A 17,156-nucleotide genomic window follows, 5' to 3' on the forward strand; every position below is an offset into this window, starting at 1 on the left:
ATGGGATGTGCTTTCCATCTTTACCATTTATTTTGTAGGTTGTTGTAAAGGCTTTTAGTAATCCTATTACCCTACTTCTCATAGTTTGGGTAGGCTTTCTCCTGAATGCCTTCTGAACTTCTTAAATGCATTCCCTTTATTCCTCTAAGATATTTGTTCACTGAAATTATTCAAGTATGTAGAACTGTACCTGCGTTAGGTGCCTATTATTTGAATGAATAAATGAATTAATGGAAGCATTTAAAAAAATTATTTTATGTTTATTTATTTTTGAGAGAGAGAGAGTGCCAGCAGGGGCAGGAGTCAGAGAGAGAGAGTGAGACACAGAATCTGAAGCAGGCTCCAGGCTCTGGGCTGTCAGCACAGAGCCCAATGTGGGGATTGAACCCATGAACAGTGAGATCTCAACCTGAGCTGAAGCAGATGCCCAACCAACTGAACCACCCAGGCACCCCAAGAAAGCATTTTAAAAAATCAACAAGGTATACCTTAGTAGAAGATGGCAGCATAGTAGGAGGATGCTCAGCTCATTTTGTCCTTCAAACACAACTAGGTAGCTACCAAATCATTCTGAATACCCCACATATCAACCTGAAGACTGACAGAATAAACTCCACAACTGAAGGGAGAGAAGAAGCCACATGGAAGAGGGTAGGAAGGGGGGAGACATGGTTTGGGGAAATGGATCACAGATGCTGTGATCACACAGAAGGCGGAGAGGGCAAGAGACGAGAAGCACATAAGGGAACACAAGGGAGAACATTTCCCCAGAGCCATTGGCTAGAAAAATGAGGGGCGCCTGGGTGGCTCAGTCGGTTAAGCGTCTGACTTCGGCTCAGGTCATGATCTCACGGTCTGTGAGTTCGAGCCCCATGTCGGTCTCTGTGCTGACAGCTCAGAGAGCCTGGAGCCTGTTTCAGATTCTGTGTCTCCCTCTCTCTCTGACCCTCCCCCATTCATGCTCTGTCTCTCTCTCTGTCTCAAAAATAAATAAACGTTACAAAAAAAAATTTTTTTTTTAAAAGAAAGAAAAATGAGAGGGGCTGATTTTTGTGTTTCTGCAACTAGTGGAGCTTAAAGACTGGAGGCTTTTTTTAAATGTTTATTTGGGAGAGTGTGTGTGCAAACGGGGTTAGGGCAGAGAGGGAGAGAGAGAACCCCAAGTCCAAGCTGTTAGTGGGGCTCAATCTCATGAACCATGAGATCGTGACCTGAGCCAAAATCAAGAGTCATGTGGATAGGTCTCTTAGGATAAAGAAAGCAAAAGCAAAAATAAACTAGTGGGACTACAATGAAATAAAAAGGTTTTGCACAGCAAAAGGAATGATAAACAAAATAAAAGGCAACCTAGGGAATGGGAGAAGATATTTGCAAATGATATATCTGATAAGGAGGTAACATTGAAAAATATAAAAATATAAAAAGAGCTTATACAACTCAACACCAAAAAACTCCAAACAATCTGATTTAAAAATGAGTAGAGGTGCCTGGATGGCTCAGCTGGTTGAGCATCAGACTCTTGATTTTGGTTCATGTCATGATCCTAGGGTCGTGGGATTGCACCCATGTCAGGCTCTGCACTGAGCATGGAACCCAACTCATGCTCTCTCTCTCACTCAAAAAAAAAAAAAAAAAAAGTTTAAAAAGTGGACATAGACATGTTTCCAAAGAAGATATATAGATGGCCAACAGAGACATGAAAAGATGTTCAATATCACTAATCATCAAAGAAATGTGAATCAAGAATGCCTGGGTGTCTCACTTGGTTAAACATCTGATTTTGGTCATGATCTCAGAGTTCGTGAGTTTGAGCCCCACTTCAGGCTTTGTGCTGACAGCTCAGAGCCTGGAGCTTGCTTCAGATTCTGTGTCTCCCTCTCTCTCTCCCTCTCTCTCTCTGCCCCTCCCCTGCTTTTGCACTTGCTCTCTCTCTCTCAAAAATAGATAAACATTAAAAAAAAAAGAAATGCAAATCAAAGTCACAATGAAATATCACCTCACACCTGTTAGAATGGCTAAAATAAAAAATGCAAGAAACGGGCACTTGGGTGGCTTAGTCAGTTAAGCGGCCAACTTCGGCTCAGGTCATGATCTCATGGTACATGAGTTCGAGCACCACATGTGGCTCTGTGCTGACAGCTCAGAGCCTGAATCCTGCTTCAGATTCTGTGTCTCCCTCTCTCTCTGCCCCTCCCTTGCTCACACACTCTCTCTCTCTCAAAAAAATAAACATCAAAAAAATTGTTTTAATGCAAGAAACAACAAGTGTTGGTGAGAATGTGGAGAAAAAGGAACCCTTGTGCATAGTTGGAAGGAATGTAAATTGGTACAGCCATTGTGGAAGACAGTATGGAGGTTCCTCAAAAAATTAAAAACAGAAATACCGTATGATCCAATAATTCTACTAGTGGGTAGAATTCCCCACAAGGGAAAACTAAAACACTAATTTGAAAAGATGTGTGCACCCTTATGTTTACTGCAGCATTATTTACAATGGCGAAGACATGGAAGCAACCTAAGTGTCCCATCTATAGACCAATGGATAAAAAAATGAGGTATACATACACAATGGAATATTATGCAGCCATAAAAAAGGATGGGATTGTGCCATTTCAGACAACATAGATGGACGCAGATCGTATTATGCTAAGTAAAATAACTCATACTGATAAAGACAATTATCATATGATTCTCTCATAAATAGAATCTTTTAAAAAATGAACAAAAAGCAAAATCGGAATCATAAATACAGAAAACAAACTGTATACACACACAATGGAATGTAAGTCAGTAAAAAAAAAAAAATGAGATCATGCCATTTGTGATAACATGGATGGACCTAAAGGCATTATGCTAAGTGAAATAAGTCAGATAGAGAAAGAGAAATACCATATGACCTAACTTACACGTGGAATACAAAAACAAAAACAAAATAAGAAACAAACTGAAATACAGAGAACAGGTGTTTGCCGAAGGGGAGTTTGAAGGGAGATGGGTGAAGCAGATAAAAGAGATTAAGAGATACAACCTTCTACTTATAAAATAAATAAATCACAGAGATATATAGTATGAGAAATACAGTCAAGAATTTGTAATAACACTGTATGATGACACATGGTAGCTGCAATTATTGTGGTGCACATCAAGTAATATGCAGAATTGTGAAATCAATGTTGTATGCTTGCAACTGGTATAATGTTGTATGACAGTTATACTCAAGAAAAAAATGAAGGCTGAGTGATATAAGGAAGGAAATAACAGAGCAGAAAGACATGAAATAATGACTAAAAAGACAATACAAATGATCAGTGAGACCCAGAGCTCTCTCTTTTGAAAGATAAACAAAAGTGACAAACCTTCAGCTAGACCCATCAAGAAAAAGAAAAGACTCAAATGAGAAATGAAGAGGAGGGGCACCTGGGTGGCTCAGTTGGTTAAGTGTCTCTAGGTTTTGGCTCAGGTCATGATCTTACAGGTTCATGAGATCAAACCCTGCATCCTGCTCATGCCGATAGGGCAGCGCCTGGGATTCTCTCTCTCTCTCTCTTTCTCCTCTCTCAAAATAAATAAACTTAAAAAAAAAAAAAAAGAAATGACGAGGAAACAAAAATATACCACAAAATATACCACATATACCACAGAAATACAAAGATTCTTAAGAGACTACCATAAACAATTATATGCTGACAAATTAGACAACCTGGAAAAAAAAAAAAGGTTGAATTCCTAGAAATATACAACCTACCAAGACTGAGTCATAAAGAATTTAAAAATCTAACAGATCATGGGGCGCCTGGGTGGCGCAGTCGGTTAAGCGTCCGACTTCAGCCAGGTCACAATCTCGCGGTCCGTGGGTTCGAGCCCCGCGTCGGGCTCTGGGCTGATGACTCAGAGCCTGGAGCCTGTTTCCGATTCTGTGTCTCCCTCTCTCTCTGCCCCTCCCCCGTTCATGCTCTGTCTCTCTCTGTCCCAAAAAAATAAATAAACATTGAAAAAAAATTAAAAAAAAAAAATCTAACAGATCAAGATTGAATCAAGAATCAAAAACATCCCGACAAACAAGAGTCCAGGATCAGCTGGCTTCACTAGTGAATTCTAACACTTAAAGGAGAATGAATTCCAATTCTTCTTAAGCCTACACAAGACAGAAGAGGGAACACTTCTAAGTTCACTTTATAAGACCGACATTATCTTGATACCAAAACCAAACAAGGGTGCCACAAGAAAAGAAAATTCCAAGCCTATATTCCTGATGAATAAAGATGAAAAATCCTTCAATAAAATTTCAGCAAATTGACAATATAGTCAAAGGATCTTACTACACAATGAAGTGGAATTTATTCTTAGGGATGCAAGGATGGTTCAACATTGCAAATCAATATAATACACCACATTAGCAAAATGAAGGGTAAAAAACATATGAATTACTATCTTGTGCACCTGAAAATAATATAGCACTACAGTAACTGAAATTAAAAACTTTTAAAAAAATCACAAAAAAGGGCACCTGGGTGGCTCAGTCACCTAAAGTGTGACTTTGGCTGAGGTCATGACCTCACCGTTCATGAGTTCAAGCCCCACATCAGGCTCTCTGCTGTCAGCACAGAGCCCGCTTCAGATCCTCTCCCTCTCTCTCTCTGCCCCTCGCCCACTCATGCTCTCTCTCAAAAATAAACATTAAAGGGGCGCCTGGGTGGCTCAGTCGGTTAAGCGGCCGACTTCGGCTCAGGTCATGATCTCACGGTCCGTGGGTTCGAGCCCCACGTTGGGCTCTGTGCTGACAGCTAAGAGCCTGGAGCCCGTTTCAGATTCTGTGTCTCCCTCTCTCTCTGCCCCTCCCCTGTTCATGCTCTGTCTCTCTCTGTCTCAAAAATAAATAAACGTTAAAAAAATAATAAAAAAATAAACATTAAAAAAATAAGAAAATCAATTTAAAAATCACAAAAAACCCATATGATCATTTTAATAGATGCAAAAAAAGAGCACTTAATAAAACCCAACACTGATTCATGATAAAAACTGTCAACAAAGTGGGTATACAGGGAATGTACCTCAACATAATAAAGGCAATTTATGACAAGCCCATAAATACCATCATACGCTGGGGAAAAGCTGAAAGTTTTTCCTGTAAGATCAGGAAAAAAGCAGCAACTCCCACTCTCCTCACTTTTATTCAACATAGTATTGGAAGTCCTAGCTAGAGCAAGAAAAAATAATGCATCAAAATTGGAACAGAAGAGGTAAAAATGTCACTATTTACAGATGACATGATAGGATGTATAGAAAACCCTACAGACTCCACCAAAAAACTATTAGAACTAATGAATTAAGTAAAGTTGCAGGATGCAAAATCCATATACAAAAATCTATTGTGTTCTGTACACTAATAATGAATTGTTAGAGAAATTAAGAAAACAGTCACATGCACAATTGCATCAAAAAGAATAAATTACCTAGGGGCGCCTGGCTGGCTCAGTCAGTAGAGCATGCAACTCTTGATCTTGGTGTTGTGAGTTTGAGCCCCACACTGGGTGTAGAGATTACTTAAAAATAAAATACTTTTTAAAAATTTTTTTAATGTTTTTAAATTTATCTTTGAGACAGAGAGAGACAGAGCATGAACAGGGGAGGAGCAGAGAGGGAGGGAGACACAGAATCTGAAACGGGCTCCAGGCTCCGAGCTGTCAGCACAGAGCCTGATGTGGGGCTTGAACTCACAGACTGTGAGATCATGACCTGGCCAAAGTCAGATGCTCAACCGACTGAGCCACCTAGGTGCCCCAAAAATAAAATATTTTTTAAAAAAGAATAAAATACCTTGGAATAAATTTAATGAGGGAGGTGAAAGACCTGTATGGTGAAAACTATAAGACAGTGATGAAAGGCACTGAAGACAAAGAAATGGAAAGATATTACATGCTCACGGATTGGAAAATATCCATACTATCCAAAGCAATCTACAGATTCAATGCAATCCCTACCAAAATTCCAATGGCATTTCTCACAGAAATAGAATAAACATTCCTAAAATTTGAATGGAACCACAGAAGACCTTGAATAACCAAAGCAGTCATGAGGCAAAAGAACAAAGCTGGAGGTATCACACTTTCTGATTTCAAACTGTTATCAAAATTATACAGAGCTAGAGTAATCAAAAAAAAAAAAATACGTATGGTAGGGGCGCCTGGGTGGCTCAGTCGGTTGGGCGGCCGACTTCGGCTCAGGTCATGATCTCACAGTCTGTGAGCTCGAGCCTCACATCGGGCTCTGTGCTGACAGCTCAGAGCCTGGAGCCTGTTTCAGATTCTGTGTCTTCCTCTCTTTCTGCCCCTCCCCCACTCATGCTCTGTCTCTGTCTCAGAAATAAATAAACCTTAAAAACAAAAACAAAAACAAAAACGTATGGTATAGACACATGCATCAGTGGCACATAATAGAGAGCCCAGAAATAAACTCATGTATTTTTGGTGAATTAATTTATGACAACGGAATTAAGAACATACAACAGGGAAAGAACAGTCTCTTCTATAGATGGTGTTGGGAAAACTGGACAGGCATGGGTGAAGAAGTGAAAATGGAGGGAAAAAAAAGTGAAAACGGACCACTATCTTACACCATATACAAAAATTAACTCAAAATGGATTAAAGTCTTGGGGCGCCTGGATGGCTCAGTCGGTTAAGCGTCCGACTTTGGCTCAGGTCATGATCTCACGGTTCATGGTTCAAGCCTTGTGTCAAGCTGTGTGCTGACAGCCTGGAGCCTGCTTCTGATTCTGGGTCTCCTTCTCTCTCTCTCTCTCTCTCTCTCTCTCTCTCTCTCTCTCTCTCTGCCCCTCCCCCACTCATGCTCTGTCTCTCAAGAATGAATAAAAAAATTCATGTTAAAAATGTTTTAAAAAATGTTAAAAAAAATTTTTTTTAATGGATTAAAGACTTGAGTTTAGGGGCACCTGGGCAGCTCAGTCGGTTAAGCATCCAACTCCAGCTCAGGTCATGATCTTGCAGTTCATGGGTTCAAACCCCATGTCGGGCTCTATGCTGACAGCTTGGAGCCTGGAGCCTGCTTCTAATGCTGTATCTCCCTCTCTCTCTCTGCCCTTCCCCTACTCATGCTGTCTCTGTCTCTCTCAAAAATAAATAATCACTAAAAAAAACAAAAAACAAAAAACAAACAAACAAAAAAAAGGTTAAGGGGCACCTGGGTGGCTCAGTCGGTTAAGCATCTGACTTTGGCTCAGGTCATGATCTCACAGTTCATAGGTTCAAGTCCCGCCTCGGGCCCTGTGCTGACAGCTTGGAGCTTGGAGCCTGCTTCGGATTCTGTGTCTCCCTCTCTCTCTGTCCCTCCCCTGCTTGTCCTCTCTCTCAAAAAATGAATAAACATTTAAAAATTTAAAAAAACAGGGCGCCTGGGTGGCGCAGTCGGTTAAGCGTCCGACTTCAGCCAGGTCACGATCTCACGGTCCGTGAGTTCGAGCCCCGCGTCGGGCTCTGGGCTGATGGCTCAGAGCCTGGAGCCTGTTTCCGATTCTGTGTCTCCCTCTCTCTCTGCCCCTCCCCCGTTCATGCTCTGTCTCTCTCTGTCCCAAAAATAAATAAACGTTCAAAAAAAAAAAATATTAAGGGAGAGAGAAAAATCAAAACCAGGAAAAATTAGTTCTAGTTTTGGAAAAGATGAAATAAACACAATTTGGCTCATCTGTCCCACCGAGTGAAGGAAGGTATAAAAAGCTTGGACACAATGCCTGGAACAGCTATTTGAGGAATCCAAAAATAAATAAATAATTGCAGGTAGACTGATGAAAAACCTCAGATTTCAAAGTACCACCAAACAGGCAGCAAATTTACCAGTTTTTCCCCCTCTGGTATAACCTGGCCTGGACTCATTGCAGTTGAAAATCCCCAAGTAGGTATCAGCAACAACAGACCTTGTTCCCAAAGATGCCCTCAGATCTTGGCACGAGCAGTAGGTAGTCAGGCTCTCAGTCTTAAGTGAGAGAGAGAAATACCAGTTTTTTGTTTTCTGCATTTTTTTATACCGCAGCCTTCAAGAGATCTTGTGGCAGCCGTGAGACACACCAAAGACCTTGAGAACTGGACCATAAGCTAGATGACCCTCTAGGTAGAACGGCTTCTAGGTAGAGACATAAAGAAAGCTGCATAGGTTGTGAAACTTCGCATTGAAACCACAACCCGCAGAATGCAGACTGAAACGCTTGAGCTGATTCTACCTGGTCAGTTGCCCGGTAAAAGAAAGAGACCGCATTCTCTATAGGATTTAAAGGCCCAGAGTGTCAAAGTATTAAAAATGTCCAGAATATAATCCCAAACCAATCAATTATATGAGCAACAGAGCTTGGGCTTGTGTATGACAAGAGTGTAGTGTAAGTACATGACAGTAAGGGTTTTTTTCATTGTAATGTAAGTGCTTGAATTTGTGAATCACTCTGGGCTTGCTCCTTGGTCTGTGCTTTGCCCTGCAAGAAAAGGGGGATAAAAGGGGCACCCGAGTGGCTCAGTGGGTTAAGCATCTGACTTCAGCTCAGGTCACAACCTCATGGTTCGTGAGACTTTAACAAGGTCTCTCCAATTTTGGACGCTTAACCAACAGGACCACCCAGGTGCCCCTCAAAAATTCTTCTACACCCAGAAGAGAAATGGGGGTTTCAGGGCAAACAGTGCCTCCCAAATTGGAGAATTACAAGCAACTGAATCACAGCATTCTAGATAGAAACCAATGACCACAAACCTCTGTGGCAACAAGTACCAAAATAGAGAACACTGAAATGTAACAGACAAATTGGTGGAGGCCAGCAAGAGCAAATCTGACAGGTAAAAATCCCAGTTATTGACAGCACATCCCACCCCTCCCCCCCCCCCCAATTTGTGGATTTTACCTGTAGGAGCTCAAGCAGCTTCTCACCACAAATATTGGAGAAAAATTCCCTCAAACTTCTGGAAGGGTGAAGGTAAAAAGGAATCATGTTGTTAAACGCCAGAGCATCCTAACCTTCTTAACGAGGTCGGCCCTCACGGGAAACTATTTAACCGGAGTCTGACCTGCTGGGGATTTATGGGAGCCTAACTCACCTGCAGGAAGGGATAGACACAACTCCACCCCCAGATAACCTCCACGTGGGAGAGGGAAAACACCTCCAGCCAACTCCAGCAATCCCATCCCACCAAAGAGGGAGACAAACAGGACCACGTGTGAAATTCACAATTCAGAGGCAAAACGTCACCAGAGAATGAGCTACTCATAGGTCTATACAGTGCTTCCCTTTCCACCAAACCTTACTACTATCAGATAGCTAAAGTCTTACTTACGGCAGTTTTGTTTACCTAGTTGTTTATAATCAACTATGAAAAAATGTAAAACACACTAAAAGGGAAAAAAATACATTTTGAAGAGATGGTACAAACATCAGAACTAGACTCAGAAATGGCAGGCATGTTGGAATGGTCAACCCGGGAATTTAAAACGACTGTTACTAACATGCTATGGTCTCTAATGGATAAACTAGACAGAATGTGGAAACAGATAGTCAATATTTACAAAATCCACAAATACTACATTATAAGAAAATATTCTGAATCTTGAGTCTAACTTTGAAATAGGAAACTTCCTGTAAAAACACAACTTGCGCACACTGACTTAAGATGAAACTGGAAACCACAGCAGTCCTCAAAAACATAACAGCATCTGATGCTTGCTTCAAAATCATTCCAAGAAAACAAACCACAATAACTGGTGACAGCTACTCCAGATGCAGATAATGTAGCCAGTGAATTTTCTCTTATATATGAAAGAAACCATTCTGATCATATGGAAATACTTTATAAAAAGGGGGAAGTGTGACACTTGATCTCTGGTGGTGAGTTTGAGCTCCATGTTGGGCATAGAGATTACTTAAATTAATACAAATTTTAAAAAGGGGTGGGGCGCCTGGGTGGCTCAGTCGGTTAAGCGGCCGACTTTGGCTCAGGTCATGAGCTCGCAGTCCGTGAGTTCGAGCCGCTCATCAGGCTCTGTGCTGACAGCTCGGAGCCTGGAGCCTGTTTCAGATTCTGTGTCTCCTTCTATCTTACCCTCCCCCATTCATGCTCTCTCTCTGTCTCAAAAATAAATAAACGTTAAAAAAAATTTTTTTAAGGGTAGGGGAATACTCCTATGTTCACGTAAAAAACAGATGGAGTAAGAAAAGAATATTACATGCTAATGTTAATCAAACATACAAAAATCTCTAAAATACCAGTACATAGAGTACTTCCAAAAATGTAAAAATATGGGACACCTGGGTGGCTCAGTCATTAAACGTTCAACTTTGGCTCAGGTCATGATCTCACAGTTCGTGGGTTCAAGCCCCGTGTCAGCCTCTGTGCTGACACCTCCCCTCCAAGCTTGGAGCCTGGACCCTGCCTCAGATTCTATGTCTTCTTCTCTCTCTGCCCCTCCCCCACTCTCTCATACTCTCTCGCTCTCAAAAATAAACATTAAAAAATTGTTCTAAAGAAAATTTAAAAATATAATTCTTCGGGGGTGCCTGGGTGGCTCAGTTGGTTGAGCGACCAGTTCTTGGTTTCACCTCAGGTCATGACCTCACAGTTCATGAGTTCAAGCCCTAAACTGGGGTCTGAGCTCGTGGCGCAGAACCTGGTTGGGATTCTCTCTCTCCCTCCCTCTCTCTGCCCTTCCCCCACTCATGCATGTGTGTGTGTGTGTGTGTGTGTGTGTGTGTGTGTGTGTGCGCACTCTCTCTCTCTCAAAATAAATAAACTTAAAAAATTGTAATTCTTTATGTCCAAGTTGTGTTTCCCTAGAATTACAAGGTTACTCTAACATTGGAAATTCAATCAATTCACCATATTTGTTTTTTAAAGAGTCCTTTTACGCATTTATTCATTCAAATACTGGGTATCTATCATAGGGAGGCACAGTTCTAAGGACTTGAATTAGATCAGGGAACAAATTTCATCATTTCAGAGGAATCAGAGGAATGCACATAATTAACTCAGTGATCATTCATGAGAAAGCCTCCCTAAACTATGAAAGATAAAATTTATAACAACATTAAAGCAAACGGTAAAGATGGAATGTATATCCCATTGATATTAACAAGAGGTATGCCGATTTAATGACTTCCAGTCATTATTTTTCTGGAGATTTTATTTAGTCAGTAAAACAAGAAAAAATACAAATGATCTAAGGATTGAAGTGGAAAATTAAAACTGTCGTTATTTAAAATGATGCAATTGCCTAAGTGGGAAACCCAAAAGAATACATAAAAATAAGAATTTTTTTATTAAAAAATTGGTTCTTTTAATGTTTTATTTATTTTTGAGACAGGGAGAGACAGAGTATGAACAGGGGAGGGTCAGAGAGAGGGAGACACAGAATCCGAAACAGGCTCCAGGCTGAGCTGTCAGCACAGAGCCTGACACGGGGCCCGAACTCACGGACCGAGAGATCATGACCTGAGCCGAAGTTGGACACTTAACCGACTGAGCCACCCAGGCGTCCCAAAAATAAGAATTTTAAAGAAAATTTAGCAAGGCTGCTAGATATATTTCAATATATAAAGACCACCTGCATTTTGTATACTGACAATCAGAAAATCTAAATTAAAATGTATGAAATACCTGTGTGATAAAATCATACAAAGAAAAAATTTTAAATGCTTAACACTAGATCTAAAACCATGCACAGCTTTTGTGGGGAGAAAATTACAAAATATTGAACCCCTTTGAAGAAAACTTAAATGGGGAGAATCATCTTGGTCTTGGATTGGAAAGCCCGATACAAAAAATACTGCAATTCTTGGGCACCTGAGTAGCTCAGTTGAGCACCTAACTCTTGAGTTTGGCTCAGGTCATGATCCCAGGGTTGTGGGATCAAGCCCCAAGTCAGGCTCTGCATTGTGCATGGAGCCTGCTTAAGATTCTCTCACTCTCCCTCTGCCCCTCTCCCCTCCTTGCATTCTTTCTCCCTCTCTAAAATAAATTTTTTTAATTAATTAAAAAATACTACAATTCTAAAAATGATTTAGATTCAGCAAATGTCTAATCAAAAGTGACCAAGTAGGGGTGCCTGGGGGGTCAGCCGGTTAAGTGCCCAACTTCGGCTCAGGTCATGATCTTACGGTTCCTGGGTTCAAGCCCCACGTCTGGCTCTGTGCTGACTGCTCACAGCCTGGAGCCTGCTTTGGATGCTGTGTCTCCCCCTCCCTCTGCCCCTCCCCTACTCACGGTCTATCTCTCAAAAATATATAAATGTTAAAAAACATTTTAAAAAAGTGACCAAGTATTCTTGGAGAACCAAAAAACAAACAAAACCCCAAAACCTGATATGCAAATATAAATGATCCCCCACAACTTCCTGATAATAAAAAAGAACTGCACAATGCAAGGACTAGATCATTCTATCTTCCAATTAAACTGGCTATCTGTAAGCCATCAGGGACATAAAAGTTTCAACCAATGTCCTTTCGAAGAGCCTTGAATTGTGTATTTTCTTTAATGTTTACTTATTTATTTTTGGGAGTGAGAGAGAGCGCAAGCTGGGAGGGGCAGAGAGAGAGGGAGACAGAGGATCTGAAGCAGGCTCTGTGTGAGAGCCTGATGCGGGGCTCAAACCCATGAACTGTGAGATCATGCCTTGAGCTAGAGTCAGACTCTTAGCTGACTGAGCCGCCCAGGTGCCCCATCAAACTGTGTATTTTGAGAAATGAAATGTGTGCCTTGGTTACTATCAGTAATGTCAATAACGTCAAAGGAAATGCGGAGTGACCCGACAAGACTGTGTGTTGTGGCCTCCAATACATGCAGAGATATGTAATTTAGGTATCTGTGAGGCAAGAGATTCCCAGAGTTCTTGGCCCTGAAGAGGTCAATTTTTAGGCAATGGCTCAACAGTTCATAATAAACATGAAGCTAGGGCCATTTATTCACCAGGATATCCAGAGCCAAGATGACTGCCTGAAATTTGGCCAGGTGCAATGTTTCTCAGGATCCTTAAGTTTATTTATTTATTTTGAGAGAAAGAGAAGAGAGCAGGGGAGGGGCAGAGAGAGAGGGAGAGAGAATCCCGACCAGGCTCTGCACTGTCCGCACAGAGCCCGAGGTGGGGCTTGAACTCACAAACTGTGAGATCATGACCTGAGCTGAAACCAAGAGTTGGATGCTTAACAGACTGAACATTCCAGGAGCCCCATGGAGTCCTATTTTTTATTAGCAACATCCTGGTTAAGAGATGGAAATCAGTAACATTCTACTGTGCCCCATCACATATGATGGTTAGCAGTGGAATTCATATAGTCCATGAACTCTCATTACTGTTTACTACCCAGGTAGCCAAGGGATAGATGGATGGACGGATGGATGGATGGATGGATGGATGGATGGATGGATTTACCTACTTATGCACTTATTTTTAGTATTAAGGAAAGGCAAAACTGGGTTATTTAATTTTGAAGCAGTGGAGATAAACACCTCTTTAGTAATGGGGTTTATATGAATTTTAATCCTTGGTGGCCTTGTTGTAACTTACGTTGGGCCATATTATTTCAACAAAGAATTCACAGGGTCCTATCTCATCAACAAAACTTGTAAGTGCCAAAGAGTTACCTTAATTTACATTTATTATTTACTGTTGTCATAGATATATCCAAGATGATACATTTTAAGGCAATAGGTAGGTATTAGGGAAATTCAGGCAAGACTACAGTTCAAGTGAGGCATACCTATTAATCCTCTATTTTTAATTACTTTTTAAAGATTATAATGGATACAATGTTTACATTCAGTGTGATCCCCAGGTATAACTATGTTTGAGCCACAGTACTGATTAAGTCTATGAAGCTTTTTCAACTAGTGCATTTTAGCAAATGTTAATTTAGAAATTACGTTGAAGAGGCACAAAAGCCAATCAATGTCCCTTTTATCTTTTTCTTACATATTTTTTGAGTATATAAATTCTATCACATAGTGATCATACATTTGATTATTACATATATAACCAACTTATATAAATTCTTAGTATATGAAATTTTTTTTTAATTTTTTTTTTAACGTTTATTATTGAGAGACAGAGAGACACAGAGCGTAAGCAGGGGAGGAGCAGAGAGAGGAGGAGACACAGAATCCGAAATAGGCTCCAGGCTCTGAGCTGTCAGCACAGAGTCCGACGCGGGGCTCGAACCCACAAACTGTAAGATCATGACCTGAGCCAAAGTCAGTCACCCAACCAACTGAGCCACCCAGGCGCCCCAGTATATGAAATTTTAATATACACATTTTGGAATTCTAATTGGACCTAATAATGGGACTTTGTTTTAATGATTATAGAATTTACTTCAATTCTATATTACAATATTATGTATAAACATTTTTTATTTATTTACCTTTTATTTTCTCCCCCAAACCTAGGGATTTGTTGTTTTTTTTGTTTTTTTTTTTAATTTTTTTTTTCAACGTTTATTTATTTTTGGGACAGAGAGAGACAGAGCATGAACGGGCGAGGGGCAGAGAGAGAGGGAGACACAGAATCGGAAACAGGCTCCAGGCTCTGAGCCATCAGCCCAGAGCCCGATGCAGGGCTCGAACTCACAGACCGTGAGATCGTGACCTGGTTAAGTCGGACGCTTAACCGACTGCGCCACCCAGGCGCCCCGGATTTGTTGTTTTTAAAATCAATGAGTAATCTAAGAGCACTATGGTTTCTATACCTGGAACTTGCTCTGTACATAAAATTTAAAGATCTCTTTTTGGGGGGCTGAGAGTGCTTCCCCAAAAAGCTGCAATCTTTACTTTTTTTTTTTCCATTTAGTCTCCTGACAATGATTGTTTCCCTTAAAAAAAAAAAATGGGGCACCTGTGTGGCTCAGTCAGTTAAGCGTCCGTCTGACTCTTGATTTCAGCTCAAGTAATGATCTCACAGTTCATAGGATCGAGCCCTGCTTTGGATTATCTTTCTCCCTCTCCCTTGGCCCCTCCCTCTCTCTCTCTCCCTCAAAATAAATAAATAAATAAACATTAAAAAAAAAGAACTTAAAAACCACAAAAAGGTATTTACCTGATAAGCTCCTGGGGTGGTCCTGAGTGGCCCCCGTTGTGACCATCAGCCTCTCTTTCTAGGCTATCCCTATCAACTTCAGAGGGCCTGAGATCTAAACCCAAGAGAAAAATAATGGCAGAATCCAGATTTTGTGATAATTTGGTTTGCGGGAGAATGCTTTTTAGCATGCTGGTCAGCAGCAGCACTCGGGAGTGCCCACATACACTGACCAGGAGATTGACATCCTCATATGAGCTGAGAAACCTCCTCAAAGGTCTTAGGGAAGCAAAAACAAAATGCCCCCCCCCCTTTTTCATTACACATTGTGCCACCAGTCTCCATGGATGGGATCTTTTCTTTTTCCCACTAAGAAAAAGTTGTGATAGAAGCAAAGAAAACATCATCAAAGGGATTTGCCTTTAAAGCAGCATATACATTTTTGAAAGCCAGGGTTATCCATAGGGTGGGCCCCCTCCACCTAACTACTGATGAATGAGATGGGTCTGGCCAAATTTCAAGTCAAAAAAATTTTTTTAATGTTTATTTATTTTTGAGAGAGAGACAGAGCACGAGCAGAGGAGGGGAAGAGACAGAGAGGAAGACACACAATCTGAAACAGGCTCCAGGCTCCAAGCTGTCTGCACAGAGCCCGACGCAGGTCTTAAACTCAGGAACAGTGAGATCATGACCTGAGCCGAAGTCAGACACTTAACCAACTGAGCCACCCGGGCACCCCAGCAAGTCAAGTGGATGAGTGTTTCCCAAGGGTCACAATTCCCAAGGACAGTCAACAGCTTTTAAAGGCCTGTCAGTGGAACACATATTCACTTCAGACCTACTTGTCCGTCAAAGTAGATTTCTCACAAAGGGCCACCACCTGGGGTTCAATGCCTGGCTCCTAAGGCCTCCCTGGTGGTGCTCTAATGGCATTGATTTCAGGCTAGCGGACCGGTCTCAGCACCGTCACAGTAGCCTGAGGATAATCACTCTGTGCTTCCCACTCTCCAGGAGGCCTTCACTGTGCCTCTTTTAATATATGCCAATTGTCCCTAGATGCTTCTGTGATTTCTCATCCGTAGGACATCTTTGTCATTAATAAAATATTGACTGGGGGCCTCTCATACACCCAATCATAGTAACTATACAAAGCAAGAATCTGGGATCAATCTCTTACCACCATTTAGGTTGGAAAACCATGAAAGGACGTGCAGACACAGCACAAGGCAGTAACGGCCAAAGTGCAAGTTCACCAGCAGCCAGTACTACTCTCAGGCAGAACTTGCTGTTTGGTGCAGTCAGTGAGCCAAGAGCAGCCTAGAGGCATGCACCCCACCAAAACACTGAGCCACCTTGTGCCAAATGATTTGTGCTGGGGTCTTAAATTATAAAGGTGACTGGATGGTAACACAGGTTAATGCCACTGAAAGTTTATCATGCATAGTCCCAAGAGAAGGGGGCACACCAGCTAACGCTGGGTTGGGGGGAGAGTAGAGTTTACTTTAAAAAAAAAAAAAAACAGGAGGAGATAAAGCAGAAGAGTCAAAGAGATGGCAGCATGAGACAGACTTGGACTGAAGTTGCTGGCCTTTAAGGAGTAAAAACAGATCCACCAAGAAAGGAAAGTGTGAGGCATCTAGAAGCTGGAAAAAGCAAGGAAACAGATTCACCCCAAGAGCCTCCAGTCCTGTTAACATATTGATTTTAGCTCAGTGAGACCCTTTTCAGAGTTCTGATCTCCAAAACTGTAAGCTAGTAAAATTTTTGTTGACTTATGACATCATTTGGTGATTTGTTACAGCAGCAATAGTAAATTCATAACACATTGTAAAGCTGGAATATTAAGGTATAGATTGTGAGGTCAAAGAGAAGCACTTACCTTTATTCAGGATAGAATGGACAGAGCAGAACAGGATGGACAACGCATATACAAATTTCTCAGAAATCTATTCCAAGAAGACTTTGGCACACCCTGTCCCACAAAGTCAGCTTTTGAAAAGGTCCCCAATGACTTTTATGGTTAAATCCCATCCTCATTTAACTCCCCCAATCAGCATTTGGTATAGTTGAGCAAGTCACTGCTCCTTGCTTTGGATTAATGGATTAA

The 17,156-nt window shown here is 41.3% G+C and overlaps 1 protein-coding gene across 8 annotated transcripts in view; it reads right to left on the reverse strand.

Annotated features, from left to right (window-relative positions):
- LOC121013940 (zinc finger protein 846-like) overlaps positions 1-17,156 on the reverse strand; it is a 55,820-nt gene that overhangs the window by 21,811 nt on the left and 16,853 nt on the right. For 6 of the 8 annotated variants that reach the window (XM_040449814.1, XM_040449817.1, XM_040449816.1 and 3 more), the window contains one exon: positions 15,071-15,164. The exons of the other annotated variants lie outside the window; for them this stretch is intronic. In XM_040449814.1, coding sequence (XP_040305748.1) covers positions 15,071-15,164 — 94 coding nt within the window. The remainder of the gene's footprint in view (positions 1-15,070; positions 15,165-17,156) is intronic. 8 annotated transcript variants of the gene reach the window in all.

Source organism: Herpailurus yagouaroundi, unplaced genomic scaffold, assembly GCF_014898765.1.
Source record: "Herpailurus yagouaroundi ecotype Mexico unplaced genomic scaffold, PumYag 200, whole genome shotgun sequence".
Lineage (NCBI taxonomy): Eukaryota > Metazoa > Chordata > Mammalia > Carnivora > Felidae > Herpailurus > Herpailurus yagouaroundi.